The following is a 16,281-nucleotide window of genomic DNA, read 5'->3' as shown; positions in this document are numbered from 1 at the left end:
GATCAAAAAATATACTATTGGAGGATGTCCCTCATGTAGTGCAAAAAAATATTCCTAAAGTTTTAATTTGATGCAAATAGGCCCCTCTGACAAATTTAAACCCTAAGTTGATCCATTCGTTGAAATATGATAGGCTAATAAGTAGAACGTATGTGGATAATAAGATATTAAGGAACTCCTTCATTTAGTATTATCTTTGTCCTGAAATAAATGTCTCTTTTAAAAAACTGTGATTCATTCATAATTTTCCTAATTAAAGAGACATTTATTTTAAAACAGCGAAAATATTCTAAAAATTAAGTTGGACTACATTTAAACTGACTTGCACAAAGCTCTGGCAATTATAGAGTAGAGTTGGCAGGCCGATCCTGACAAAGGCGACCCGCCTAGGGCCTCTCTCTCCTCATCATTCATGTTTTTTACTTAAACACTAATCAATACAGAAATATTGAGCCCATATATTTACATACTTCTTCTCTCCTGATAAGAATCTTAATATGGTTCCAAAAATTTATATTCTTAAATAACTTTTTTTTCTTTCTCATTTGCCCTTTCTACAATAATACTTTTTTTTTTTTCCAATAAGTTACAGTCACATTAAATATTAATTATTAAATATGTATTTAACCACCACTTGAAAAAGTGGTGAAACTTTCCCATATATATATATATCTATATATATTAAATATTAATTATTAAATATGTATTTAACCACCACTTGAAAAAGTGGTGAAACTTTCCCATATATATATATATATAAACTTTTATATTTTATTTTATGGGTTTTTTACATATAAATATCTGTACTTCTGGGGTAATATTTACACTGTGATATAGTCAGAGTTTCATAGTTTTCGAAAGATAAAATTGACCAAAATGATGACGTGGGCATGAACTTTCACTTGTTCACTATAATTTGTTGTCCAAAATAACCTTTTCACTTTTAAACCAAATTACCATACTGCCCATTTCATTAATTCAACCAAACAAAGCCTATAATTTTTGTCAAGGCACTGATGTGTTCATTCCCCACCGCCACCGCTTCTCTCTTCCAGTCTTCCTTCAGTATTCAGATATACATTACACAATCATATATGTAATATCAGCCTCCGGCATGAACTGCCCAGGTAACATGTATCTTCCGCATCAAATTTTAGTTGATAGCTTCTCGGAGAGCATCTTCAACAAATTAAACACAAGCTTAATGATATATATATATATATATATATATATATATATATATATATATATAGAACCAACCATGTATGATCGAGGAAAACCAGATAGAGAGAGATGGAGGAAAACCATATAGAAGCCCTGTAAGTCTGCAAATATATATATATATATTTTTGAAAGCTAAAAGTCTGCAATTGTTAGTGTTGTGTCATCGAGTCCATTTTCCCCAAATACCGAACTAAAGCCTCAGGCTTCAAGAAGTCAGGTGACCTTATCACTTTGGCCTCGTCGTTTCCAGCCATTTGAGACGGACCAGTGGCTTTTTTTTTGTTGCTTTGTTTTGTATGAGCGGAACAACATTTGCATGGGATGTTGACGGAAGGCGGTGAAGAGCTTCTGCTCATTGGAGAAGAGGAATTTCTGACCGTTGGTGCGGCATATATGTGTAATGTATATCTGATGGAAAGAGAGAATCGGCGGCGGCGGGGCGTGAACACAATCAGTGCCCTAAAAAGAAATTTTGGGCTTTGTTTGGGTGAATTAATGAAATAGGGCAGTATGGTAATTTGGTTCAAAAAGTGAAAGGTTATTTTGGACAACAAATTATAAGGAAAAATAAAAGTTATTTGGTTGATTATATTTTTCAAAATTATACGACTTTGACTATATCACAGTGTAAATATGGACTCATAAGTACAATTATATGTAAAAATTTATTTTTTTTATAATGAAGAATTTGTAGGAGTATTCTATTGGGATTTTTTAAATCAGATTATAATCTTCTTTTTCTTTAATTATTCTTTTAGTTTTATTAACTTTTGTTATTATATATTTGTGTATATATATATTTCATATATTTGTATATTCTAACCAAACTTAAATACAAGAATCTAATTAATAATTTTGCATTTTACAAAGTAAGAGGGATGATTTTTAAATAAATATCATTTAATATTAATATATTATAAAAATATCAATTTTTATTTTTCACCAACACCCCAAATTATTTTGATCCATTCATGGTGGCTATTGTCTCAGTTTAATGAAAATTTCGCACTCTTATCAAAATTTTATGCTAAGGTCTCGTACTTTTCAAAATCTTGAAAATTTAACAAGTAATTTGAAATTTAATTTCGTTGATAGCCATCCAATCAAATCGAGGATAGTGGTTTGAGATATAGTTTGATCTTGTTCATATTTAACACATTTACACTCTTATGTCACTCTCGCCTATTTGCAATGAGTTGAGAATTTTGCATGGCTTTTGTATGACGCGATAGAGTGTCACATAATTACGTAGAGTATTTCTGGAGTTGAAGATGTTGGGGATTATAAATATTTGTGGAGGGTAAAAAATATTCTAAAAGAGTAAGGAGTTTTGTAAAGTAACTAAATATTTGTACATACGAGGCGTATATATAGAACCGAGGTACTGCTCTTAAACCAACAAATTTTAGAAACGAGAGAGTTGAGCATTATTTCCTCTTGTGAACAAGAGTATGTGCAAACCTATATCGCCTAATATTTATTTCAATGGTAGCAATTTCAACCATATATGTTATCTTGGGTTATGAACTCTACTCTACAATATCCTGCTTGCCAACAAAAACTCCAACTGACCACTGCTTATTTGCTTTCTGAGATAGTACTTCTAGCAGAGCTCAAGAATTTCAAGAGATGGTCCTTTCTGAGATAGTACTTCTAGCAGAGCTCAAGAATTTCAAGAGATGGTCCTCTTCGTTGCAATCGCAAGATCGTTAGGTCACAACTGCCTTAAAGAATCGAAACCCTACCTATCTGGACTCTTCAATTCCAAGAGTTCCAATCTCTGTAACTGGCAATATCAGAGTATCAGAACTTTGCTTTTGGAATCCGCTTCCGAATGCGTTAGGATTAAGAGGCTCTCCGATTCCGATTCCGGTAATTCAATTACGTATCTTGTTCAATCGCATTATGTATATGTCAGTGAATTGAGAGGAGTTGTTAAATTATCTTTCTAGATGGTATTTGCATTAGATTTGTTATGGTATACCCAATGCTTAGATTAGGTTAAAAATGTTTTTGCACGTGGAAGAGAAAAGGGAAGGCTTAGCTTAATTACTGATGTTGGAACATGTCTTTTTTTATTTCTATAGTGAATTTAACAGAAACCCACCAGAAAATATTGTCGGAGTTGCAACTTTTCTGCGAGGAACTGTAAGCTGAAGAAACAAGAACTAAAAAAGAACTAAAAAGCTTGAACAAAAGGGTTTTGTTTGGAAGTGGGATACTGATGAAAATGGAAAATGCTACTGAATTATCTAGTACAATCACACACACAAACACATATATATGCATCTAGATATATGTATTTATGTATATGTAAATGGATTGAAAGGAATTGCTAAATTATCTTTCTAGATTGTATATGCATTAGATTTGTTATGGTATACCCAATGCTTAAATTAAGTTTCAATTTGTGTTATGCAAAAATGTTTTCGCACATGGAAGAAAATAAGCAAAGGGTTAGTTTAATTGCTTTTGTTGGAACATGTTTTTGTATTTCTGTAGTGGAATTAACAGAAATGGAGTGGAATAGACAGCTTGGTATACAATTTTTTTTGAGAGAAACTGTAAGCAAAAGAAACGAGAACCAAAAAGCTTGAACAAAAGGGTTTTTTGGAATTGGGAAACTAATGAAAATGCAAAATGCTATCAAATTTTTATGTACTATCACACACACAAACACATATGTATGCATATAGATATATGTATTTATGTATATGTAAGTGAATTGAAAGGAATTGCTAAATTATCCTTCGATATTGTATATGCATTAGATTTGTTATGATATACCCAATGCTTAGATTAGGTTTCAACTTGAATTATGCAAAAATATTTTTGCACATTGAAAAAAGAAAAAAGAAAAAAAGAAGAGAAGGATTAGTTTAATTGCTGTTGTTGGAACATGTTTTTGTATTTCTGTAGTGAACCTAACAGAAATGGAGTAGAATTGACAGCTTGGTATTACAATTTTTCTGAGAGGAACTGTAAGCTAAAGAAATGAGAACCAAAGGGCTTGAACAAAAGGGGTTTTTGGAAGGTGGAAACTGATGAAAATGCAAAATGCTACCAAATAATCTTTGGAAAACTCAATCTTTAAAATACTAGAACTCTACCAAATTTTGATATGTATTTATTACACTATTTTCTGGAAGATCCATTTCCTCCTTGCCTGTTAATTAACTGTGTTATGCTCATATTCAGCTACAAAATTTGTTGAAGTCTTTATGCTCTCTAAACTTTGCCAATCAAACTATAATAATTTTTATATTATTTGTTTTATATGTATTGTCAAGCAAACTCTAAATGGTTGTATAATTGTTAATATTTTCGGAGTCATAACTCTTCAATTAGCATGGTGTATTTATTTTGTCTTGTCACTGTTCTTGCTATTGAACTCTCACAAGCTAAGATAATAGCAAACCACTGGGGTTGCAACCCATTTATATGTTTTCCATACAGAGAAAAAAGGAAAAACTTACACCTCTATCCCCTAACCTAAAAAAAAAAAAAAAAATCATCTTTCCCCTTGAAACAGTACTGTCTCTCTTTCCATATGCACCACCACATACATGATAACGTTACCCTCCAACATCTCAACTTGCATGGTCACTCTGCACTTCGTCCAGCTGTTCAATATTATAAAAGCAGAACGAGGTATAACCAGTAATTCCCTAGCCATTGGGCAGTGAATTACAAATGACGAACATTTTTGCATCACCATTACAAATTCAGCATCAGTATTCATATTCTTTTTTTTTTTCCCCTTGAATATTCAGATTCGATTAATTCTCAATAGAAAAATACTCTCTAGATAAACAACCTTGAAAGGAACTTTGGTATGTCAAATATATTCAAGGTATTTCTGAAGGCCTTCCTCTTCTTAGCACTTCAAATTTCCTTTCTTTGAGCACCCATCTGAAAGACTTCCATTTTGATCAACCATGAAAGCACACAGGATCATGAAGCTAACTGCATGTTTCTCCGAATTGTGCAATGCTTTGCTAAGGTGTTGATCTAAATATTCTAAACTACTACTCTCTTTGACAGCACGAGTAGTCTGCCACGAGGGCATTCTATCCACAACTCTGCTTATTAGACTTGAGAATAAAACCTTCAAAGGGCCATTGCAATACTAGAATATGCCGTAGCCATTTCCCACTGCCAAAAATAAATTAAATCTTCAAGAAATCCTCCCTAACCATTCTAGTGCCCTTTCTAAAGCCTCATCTGGTGATTCTGGTGAAAAAGATGATTGTTATGGAATGAATACAGAATACCTAATCTACCCTACTGCTACCATACTCTCTCCATGAAACTCCCATAATTTTTGTTTTTTTATTTTTTTTATTTTTTACTTCAACTATTTTCCCAACCGTATCAACTAGCTAGAGCTTTGTGTTGCGAACTTACGTATCTTTTTCTTAACCAATTTATAACCTAAAATACTATTCTGAAGCTTTTGAGGCATTCATCACCTGATGTCACTGTAAGAACATGGACATAACGCACATCTGAAGGCTTAGAGAGTAACACCAATAAGGGTAAGCCTGCCCCCTTTTGAGTTTTGTCTAGCCCTATTATTTTCACAAGTCACAACAGAATTCTACACTGAAGTAGATTTAAAGGATGAAAGCATTGGCAGCCCTACGTCAGTCCCTGGTGGGACTTGACTCTACACCCAAGACAATCACCACTCTGTCCACCGCCACCAGCTCTCAGTTACATGATGCAACCAACTGACAATTGTCTTAAAATGCAACCTCAGACAATTCAAATATCAAGATAACTCAACTAAAATGCCCCAACTTCTCTTCCTTTGTCCTACCAAAACTAATAGTGTTGTCTCAAATAAAAATACAGTAGCTCTACCTCAAAACCTCTTAAGAACCTCCCTTGCTACCATTTATAATATCCCATAATACACGAGGAGACTGGGTGTCCTCTGTCTTCAGCATCTTGAATTGCTGAAGAATCCAGCCAGTTTTCTATCTATAAAATTTTTAAATTTCATTAGAGAGAATTTAATTCATTTTTCCACTTCAGGTTGGACCATCCTTTCTACGGAGAATTTTTAATGCTTTGATCAAATACCTCTTTAAGTTTTAACTTGAAAAGAACTGCCCGCTTATTGCTCCTGATCCTTAAATCACATACTCCTATCATCATTAAAATTGCAATTACATTTCGTCCCCAACAAATAACACCCTCAATTGACTTAATGGTCATAATTGAAACCTTCCTTATTTCATTTTTAAATATAATTATATACCCAAGTTTAATAAGACACTATTATCCTTTAGAGTTTGGTTTGATTGAAACCATCTTCTTCTCCCTCACTACTTTATCAACTACAAACTAATGAGTTTTATTTACAGGAATTATTGAGGTTAACTTGGATAGGCCTGAAGCAAAAAATGCCATTGGGAAGGATATGCTGAGAGGATTACAGCATAGCTTTGCAGATATAAGTAGGGATCCTTGTGCAAATATCTTGATGATCACCAGTTTAGTTCCCAGAGTTTTCTGTGCTGGTGCTGATTTGAAGGTAAAATATCTACTTCTGTTTTGGAATCAAGTTAATCATGCAAGGAGTAGATATTGAGTTATTTTACATAAAATTTGAAGAGAAATGAAGGATGTACATGATAAAGGGAAGAAAGAATAAAAATCTTTGACTTATCTAGCAAAGAAGAGGAAAAACAAATAATCAGTCCATTCATACTTAATAATGAAGAAAGAATCCACTTAATTATTTACAAAAAGTAACAAGAGCACAATTGCACATAAACCTCGAAGGCTTAGCATACATCACCATCCCAAGTACTACTGTACCTTTCTCTAATTTAAATCTCAAGGAAAAAAAAAAAAAGAAGAGAAAAGAAAAGAAAGTAAACATGTCTTTTTTAGATTGACATGATGAAAGAACTTCTTTGTGAAGGGGAATATCCACACAGTAGTTCAACCACAAACAACAAACACTTGAAATGGAACTAGCGATGGTTCTTGAGACCAGCCTTCAACCACCCTAGTAATCCATGCAGCCATTTAGAGGGAACTTTAATCCTATGTTTTTTCTCCTTTTTTTTTTTTTTTTTTTTTCGGTTGCTCTTTTATGTTATTTATCTATTGTTTGTTTTTAATTAGAATGTCTTCTCCTTGTTTGTCATGCTGGTTCTTTAGACAGTGGAAGCGGAAAAATTAAAAATTTTCAGGATCTTTATATCATATATCCTTCGAGTACTCTCGAACTAGTCATAGGAAGTTATTTTTATGAGAAAATTGAAGAAAGCTTGTCTTGAAGCCCCTTTGTCCTTCGCATCTATCTCCTTAGGAATCATGCATCCACAATGAGTAAGCGGGAAGCCACACTTCTCTTCAAGTCTTTAATTGCTGGCTTACTCAATTCCTCATGTCAGAATCAATTGGCACATGCTCAACCATTACATTAATATATTGCATCCATGGGCTAGAAGGGTTCTCTAGGGTTTCCTAATCATAGCTCTATCGGATTAAGAATCCCCACACCAAATATCCTCCCAAAATTTAATACTTCCTTCATCATGTTATATCCCATCAGTGTTACTTAGTTTATTGCTGCCCCAACAACCAACGCCCACCCCCACCCCTACCACCCCAGAGAGAGAGATAGAGAACTTTTCAAAGTAAATATCTTTTTATGTGTATATTAGAGAACATTGTCTACTACAATGTTCTAAAATGACTGGACCTGGGTTCCAATGATTAAATTAATTCAAGGAATAGCATTGTCTCTTTTGGAGAGTGGATTTTTTATTGACATTACACTCTCTGATATTAATCACCATGATGTTGAGGTATTAACCACAAAAGATTTCACATTTGTAAGTGAAAAGTAAATAAAAGCAACTAGGGGAGAAAAAGAAAAAAAAAAAAAAAAGTAAGATAAAAGCTCAAGTTAACCAAACTTGTCAGAGTTAAAAGAGTCTATTGCATTTAGTAGATAAGAGTCACTTTAAAAGTGACAGTACTTTCCACGATTTTCTAATTAAGTAATGCTGATTCTTTCCGAGTGTCCGTTGTTTTTCAAATGTAAAGTCAACTACTCCAGTAGTTGAGAGTCTTGAGATGAACCATTCAACTTGTGGAGGTCCATTGAATTATAATACTTTAAATAAATGACCCGACTTTATCACTGACTATGAATAGTTTTTAAGTCACTGGTGACAGTTACAATGCCCAATGCACTAAATATGTGTTTCAAATAACACATTCCTTAAATTGATAAACAAAATATCAACTATGAATGGTATTTGCTTCTTGGCAAACAATCCCAATACGTCATTGCTATTTATTTATCTGTTTGGGTTCACGTAATGTTTATTACTAGTTATCTGTGTGAATGTCTATCTCGCTCTCTCTCTTACTGGTTGATCTTGATGCTCGTATCCTTCTTTTTATCATACTTTTGAGTGAGTTGATTCACTTGCCTAACAGTGTCTGTGCTATAAATTGGTAGGAACGGAAGACCATGAGTCCATGTGAGGTTCAGAGTTTTGTTAACTCTCTACGCTCCACCTTCTCATTCTTGGAGGTTTGTCTTCATCAGACATCATGCTTTCCGATAACCAACTTAAAGTTGCGTATAAAATGCTTAGAATCCATTTGTGAACTTCGATTATAATTATTAACGAACATTTCCGGTGTTTTTGTGATGCTATATGCTATGCATGCACCACTTTTACCACTCACATATCAATCCCTTAGATGCCCTGTTGATGTCTTATTTAATCAGAATTGCTTTCCTCTGCTTAGACCACTTAATAATTATATTCAGGCACTTCGAATTCCTACTATAGCTGTTATTGAAGGTGCAGCATTAGGCGGGGGACTGGAAATGGCTTTGTGTTGTGATTTTCGGATATGTGGTAATTCTGTATTTTTGATGCTTTGAGTTCACATTACTAGATTATAGTATGTGCTCTACTTTGTCTACTTAACCAAAGTAGAAAAAGATTATGATTTGCGCTCCCAACTTTTTGAAGTTGATAGTTTCACCATTGGTGATTCAGGTGAAAATGCAGCGTTGGGCTTGCCTGAAACAGGACTGGCTATAATACCTGGGTATGTCTTAACATCTTTAATGAGATTTTATCTTCGTATATTTTTCCTTGTGGGATGCAAACTTCATCAGTTTTGTCTATTAAAGAAGTTAGGAAGTTATGCAATCTTCTTTCTGTTTGTTAGACCATTCGTCATTTTACGTGTTTTCTGGCTGACTGATAGCTGATGAAGAACGGTAGCACTTGCCTGCTCATTTTTCATGTTTGGAGGATGTTATAGCTATATATTTTTTGACAGACTAAACCTGCCTTCATTTTGGCATGAATAAGTTTTCAACAAAGGGGTCTTGTTTCGGCACATTATCTTATCACGGAGTCATGGCCTTTTGCAGGGCAGGTGGGACCCAACGGCTTCCTAGATTGGTTGGAAAGTCCATAGCAAAGGATCTTATATTTACTGGTCGAAGAATTGGTGGCAGAGATGCCGTCTCAATGGGTATGTTTGGGAGCTTCTTCAAGATTGAGATTTAGTTGGTCCTCATTTAGCAATGAAGATGTGTTATGATGTAGGCCTTGTCAATTACTGCGTTCCTGCTGGTGAAGCTTATTCAAAGGCCCTAGAAATTGCTAGGGACATAAATCAGAAGGTACATAACAGTTTTTCCCCAAAATCTCCGTATATAGAATTGTGTCATGTGTAGAATACTTATGCAGTTTGAAAAGGTCTCATTGTAAATGTTTTACTGACAGGATCTTTTGCACTTTTATTTGATGCCCATATGCTGGATTATTATTTTCTTTGCAATTTTAGATTTCAGAGAATATCCTTGAATCTTTAGACTTTTTATGGTTTTTTTAGGCTATTTGATTTTTGTTATGAGAACTTAGTTTTTTTCAGCTCATGAAAAATGGTGTACGAGTGTGGGACCTTGCTGAAAACAACGATGATGAAAGTGGTGGCAGGTTTTGGTTAGGTTTGGGCAAAGCAGCAGCGGTGAGAGAATTGATCGAATGATAGGGGAGGTGGTGGTCCTGATGGAGGTGAAGGTGTGAAGGAGGTGGGTTTATCAATGGAGCTTGTATGGGTGAAGGGGTCAACAGTAATTGGTGGTCGTGGAAGGATGAAGGAAAGAGAAAGATAGATACATAGAAGAGGGAATTTAGAGATTGAAAAGAGATCTCGGAGAGAGGGAAAGGAGAAGAAGAAAGATTGACTTAAATTTTACTTGCTTGGAAAAAGACATTTTTTACCCCTACATATTGCATATTGATACTAATACATCATATTGTTCTCAGGGTCCAATAGCAATAAGGATGGCAAAGCGAGCTATAAACGAGGGACTGGAGACAGACATGGAATCAGCTTTGGAGTTGGAAGAAGATTGCTATGAACAGATTTTGAACACAAAAGATCGCTTAGAAGGCTTGGCTGCATTTGCTGAGAAGCGAAAGCCTAGATATACGGGTGAATGAAAGAAACCAGAATTTTGATAATGAATCGTTTCTAGCGCTGTTGATCTCTTGTGCTTGATCACCATGCCTGTTTATCATCTGAGTCTGTGCAAAAGCTGCATGCTAGACATATTTCTCAGAAGGCTTGGCCACATTTGCCGAGAAAGTGAAAGCCTAGATATCCAGGTGAATGAAAAGAATCACAACTTTGACAGTTTCTCTTGTGCTTGATGTTTACCATTCATGTTAATCATTTGGGTCCTTGCAAAACCTGCACGCTAGACATACTTCAATTTACATGCTAATAATTTAAATCATGTTGTTGATGGTAAAATGACGTTGCGGGGAGTTTTGGACAGAAAAATGACATTAACTTAATATTGGCTACTCTATGTTAGTAATGGTACATTAATAAAATTCATTTTCGAATAATAATAGTTGCTAAACATTGTCTTTCATTTCTAGCTTGCTCTTTAGAACCAATGTGTGGAGGTTATTACATTTTAGGTCTACTGTCTTGGAATGAATGATCTCAAAACAGTCTCTATTACCTAACTGTATGAATTACTTGAAACGAAGACACTGTCTGGTAAGATAAATTTGTAGCAGATCAATTGTCATCCTATCAGAACCTATTACAGGGGATTTTAGATAATAAATTAGAAAAATAAATTCCTTGCAGGGCATACATAACTTGTTTATAGTAGTTTAGTTCAACTGGAGGTCACGAGTTGTTCCATTGTGACTTGGAGGTCACAGGTTCGAAATAAAAAACCATCTCTCCGCATGCAGAGGTAAGTTTGCGTTCCGTACATCTAATCATCCTCAGACCTGACGGGAGGGAGACTCGTCACTCATGCAGTGGGCTAGCTCTATTAATTCAACTGTAAAGTAATTGGTAATTTTAGTATTTCCTTCTTGTTTTATCTTCATTTTCTTGGTTATACCATCGGTATAAGGTGTATAAAGTATAAAAGTATAATAAGCCCTCACTAACTGGTATGGCAGCTAAATGTGAAACCAATATATAGAACACCAAGTCAGTCAACAAACACAACATACAACTTGGGACTCTTGACCAGTTTGCAAAGAGCCTGATGCATTTAACCACGTTATATCTAATAATTTATTTCCATGTCTTTCTTGACCGTACATTTCATTAGGAATGGAAAAATAATTTATTTCCATGTCCCATAAAAAGTGCCACTTTTAGGGAATCGTGACTTTCACAAATTGAACTGTTTTCGAAACACGACACTATTTTTGGGACGGAGGTAGTAATAATCATCAATTAGTTCTATGAAATAGATAGGGGTTGACAAGTGTCCCTATCTTGGCACTCATTTTGCTTGGTTTGGATAGCAATTTTAGATTAAATAAATAAATAAAAATCATATTAAAATGGTTATATTCAATGGGTTGAGGTTGACCTATGATATCTTTAATTTCATTTTCATACTTCTGTTTTTTTGAATCATTTATTTTATTTATTTATTTTTTTAATTGGTACTCATACAAACATATTTTTTTGAAACTTAAACCTTTGACCTCCCTTTGGAAAGTAAGACTGATACCGCTAGACAATTGGCCCGTTGGTATTTATTGTTTGCATGAGTAAATTTGTATAGTGTCTATTAGATCGTATTTAGACTAGAATTGCACCAAACCTTCCTTACTATTTAGTAGAGAAAAATGGTTTGGTGTCCGAACTCGAGAACTAAGTGCCTGTTTGGCTAGTGCATTTGCTTCTTGTTTTTTGCTTTTGTTAGTGTACTGTAACAAAGCAAAAGCACGAAGCATGTTTGGTAATATTTGATGTACTTTTGAATAGTACCAAAGCACTTGTAAAATTGAGGTTAAAATCGGAAGTATCAAAGTGATGTTTTTGTTTGCTTCCACACTGTAGCAAATCACTGTTAAAAAAAAAAAAATTCTAATATAACATTTTTAACTAACCATTCAAAATTTTGAATTTGTAACATTTTTTATCACACATGTTTTTATATTTTTATTTCTAAAAATCTTGTAACAAATTTACGTTACTAAACAAACTTTTAAAAAAGGTTGAACACACTGTAAAAGCAAAAGCATTGCCCGGTGATTATCGAAACAGCCAAAAAATTGAAACAAAGAGAGCGATGACTCACTAGTCGTCGGTTGGATTCATCATTTTCCCTGTCATTTTAGAATGTTAGAAAAGTCATCCATATCTTCTGTAAACAATAATTGAATTTAAGTTATGACTAATGAGTTTTCACACTTGAATTTTTACTAATTCAAGTTATGACAATGTGTTTTCATACTTGATATTTTTCTTTTTATACTAATTCGACTTTTTGATACCTTGACGTTACGATGCTATTGGTGGTTACATAAAAACAGTCTGAATTATGTGTATAAACACATGTTAAATAAGATTTTGCATCTCCTTCGGAAAAGACCGACTCCAAGACATTTTTTTCTTATAATCTTTAACAGAAACTCCTCTGTTTTCAGAACTGATTAAAGTACTGATAACAATTGTTCTTGGCATTTAGAAATTCAGAAAATTGATTGACAGTAAAATTAACAACTTTCTTCCCTTCTCACCTCTATTGGTTGAAGACTGAACACCAAGGCATTTCCAACCTTCCCCAAATAGCAGTACACAAAGGAAGCCAATCCCAGTAGTAGCCAATATTCTGTGTCCATTTATATCCAGACCATGGTTTTCAGTATAGGTCGCCATGTAATGAATTCGGACAAAATTAGTATAAACTGACCGAATCACTTGTCAAACTAAAAAAAAAGTCGCGTATCACTTTTGTTTAACCAGTAGCTTATGCATACACAAACAATTTGACAATGCAACTAGGCATAAGGTATTAACGTTGGAAGGGGAATTCAATGATATAAGTATAAGATAAAAATGAGGGGAATTCAATGATATAAGATAAAAATGACAAAACGTAATATATATAGTGTATACATGAGTGTATATATATATATATATATATGATTAAACTACACTTGTGCAAATGCCTCGTAAGAACTCATTTTCATAACAAAATGTTACATAAAAGAATAGAAAATTTCCTTTTGCAAAAAGAATCATCAAACAAACAAAAGAAAACCACCCATTCACAACCCCAAATAGCCCTTCATTTTCGCTTGAAAATTTGAGGGTATCATGATCTCATTGTTCTTTAATGTACAATACTAAAATTTTATTTTTTTATAACAAGTACCCTCCAACCAACAACTGTTCTTGTTTCACCTCCAATCCAGCTTGTCCCACCACCGGCACCGCCGAGCCCACCACCTTCCTCCGCCGCTTTGGCAATCCATTATCGGATGACGATGAAGGCTCCGACAATGAGGAAGACCTCTTGGACTTAACCCGACCTGGCTCGGGCTCGCCCGAATTTATCCGAAGCGGAAAATTGAGCAGAGCACGTGATTCCGGGCATGCGGTACGACGCCTGGTCATAAGCCAACGCTGCATCCTCCGCTGTCTCGAACGTCCCGAGCCAAACTCGGGCCCCTTTCTTCGCCGGATCCCTTATCTCTGCCGCGAACTTCCCCCACGGCCGCCGCCTCACCCCTCTATAATGCTTCCCCTTCGCCTGCACTACCGCCAGCGCCGCCGTATGCGGCGGCGATGCCACCTGAAACGTAAAATTATCCGGGGAGCTAGTCATTTCTGTCAGAATTTCCGGCTCTTCCTTAACGGCGGTGGTGGTGGTGGCCAAGAGAGAAGGGAGCCACTCGATGTTGATGGCGTCGAGGAGGGCGCCATAGTCCACCATGTCCGCTCGTTTTCTATCAAAGGCAACTCACCCCAGTTGTCAGTGAATAATGGGAACAAGCTGCCGCCGGAGCAAGTGACGCCGAATTGACTCGAGCGGAGCAAAGTCGGAATCAAAATCACTATTTGTGTACATTGTCAAATCAGAATTTGAGTCACTGAAATCCTAGATATGGAGCCTTCTAAGTGTTAGAAGAGCATATCTAGCATTTGGGTGCGGGTTCGATTCTCTTCCAACGCTACAAATTCCTGACTTATCTGCTATTCGCACTATGGGGTCGGGATGGATAGCCGAAGGTTTACCTGGTAACTACAACTCTGCTGACACCTCTTGGGGGTAGGTTTATGTCCCCTTGCTTGTGCTAACATCACTATTTGCTTCATTCAAAAAGGTCCATATTATGATGACTGATCTGTGGTCATTCAGCTCTTGGTATTTGTCCCTTACAAGAGTAAATGGTCTTAGATGCTTCAAACTTAAAAGCGCGTTTTGCATCACTATTTGTTTCTTGACTGCTTTTATTGGTGAATTGTTGACAATAACAACAATAAATTTAGGAGTGTTGATTTGGACAGCGACGGATCTAATGTATAGTGAGTAAAATGTATGTATAAATATATGCATGAAAAGTGGGATCAAAAGCATAAGTAGAAGAAGTTAAAATGACAAGCAAAGCTTCTCCGACCGCTTCTTCTGTCATATGCTGCTTGTTCATGATTTGGATTATCATGGTTTCACCTCTACTCTCCGCGCGAAAATTATCCACCACTCTCAGTAGCTGTAAGTACACTCTGTCTCCGTGTGTTGTGTGTGTGTATGATATGTCTGTCTCTCTCATTTATTCATGTTGTCACGAGTTTTGCAGACGAAGATAGTAAAATTGGATCATATAAAAACGATTTTGATCGCTCCAAATCTTCAAGTGGTTTTCCTCGCACTCCTCCCATTAGTGAATTTGAGTCCATGCCTCCCGAAGTTGCAATCGCTGATAAACCATAGTCAGTAAAACTGAAACCAGAAAAGCAGCTCTTCGCATATATGTGGTGGGATTAATATTAGTGATCCGTAACAAATCTAAGATCCATTTATTGAGATGTGAGAGCTTGTATTATGCATGGTTATATATATATATATATATATATATATATATATATATATATATATATATGCGACTATGTTCTTCAACTCGTATCGGATTCGAATGAAAAGTGAAAGAGGTATAAATGGGTGAATATGCAGCACTACCCAATAATTTAAGTTTTTGGTAAATGGGTAAGCGTCCACTCATTATAGTTGGTATTAGAGCCAAACTCAGCTTTTGATCCGGTGTCACGTTAATCGCTTAGCCTAGAAGATGTCCGGGTGAGCTACCTGAGTAGGCAAGATGGCCCGACCGTCTATCCACTCTCATGAATATATTTATTTTTCTTAAAAAATGTAACAAAAACAAAATTTTGAACATTAGACTGAGGCTAACATCAATTCATCAACATGTGGCTAAAAGGAATTTCAATTTAAAATTCACACCATCCAAACATAAATTTAATGTTAGCCAAAAAAATGTACATTCGCTAGTAGACACTCCATTTTTGCCATCCCTAAATCACAACAAGAAGTCTCTAAACCCTATAGAGGAAAAAATTGTGGGCATACAACTTTTCTTATTCATGGATTCTTATAATGAATTTCTAAAGAAATATGCAATACATTGTAAGATATTTTCTTATATTTGTGACCCACATGATTTGAACACGTGATTTACTTTTATTATTTGGTGGTTA

The 16,281-nt window shown here is 35.1% G+C and overlaps 1 protein-coding gene and 1 pseudogene across 1 annotated transcript; one reads left to right on the top strand and one right to left on the bottom strand.

Moving 5' to 3' along the window:
• The first annotated feature begins 2,624 nt into the window (after positions 1-2,624).
• Positions 2,625-11,099, top strand: LOC132295088 (probable enoyl-CoA hydratase 2, mitochondrial). Its single transcript, XM_059793165.1, has 8 exons — positions 2,625-3,096; positions 6,597-6,766; positions 8,717-8,791; positions 9,035-9,125; positions 9,270-9,321; positions 9,653-9,756; positions 9,831-9,907; positions 10,557-11,099. Exons 1-8 carry the CDS (start codon positions 2,904-2,906, stop codon positions 10,731-10,733), a joined length of 939 nt encoding a protein of 312 aa, XP_059649148.1. The 5' UTR covers positions 2,625-2,903; the 3' UTR covers positions 10,734-11,099.
• Positions 11,100-13,739: 2,640 nt separating this feature from the next.
• On the bottom strand, positions 13,740-14,981 carry LOC132287138 (ethylene-responsive transcription factor 2-like; annotated as a pseudogene).
• Between the last annotated feature and the right edge of the window lie 1,300 nt (positions 14,982-16,281).

Source organism: Cornus florida, unplaced genomic scaffold (assembly GCF_030987335.1).
Source record: "Cornus florida cultivar Cherokee Brave unplaced genomic scaffold, ASM3098733v1 CherokeeBrave_3.0.0_Hap2_Chr02, whole genome shotgun sequence".
NCBI lineage: Eukaryota > Viridiplantae > Streptophyta > Magnoliopsida > Cornales > Cornaceae > Cornus > Cornus florida.
The sequence above is the reverse complement of the archived record's forward strand: the minus strand, read 5'-3'. Positions and strand labels throughout refer to the sequence as shown.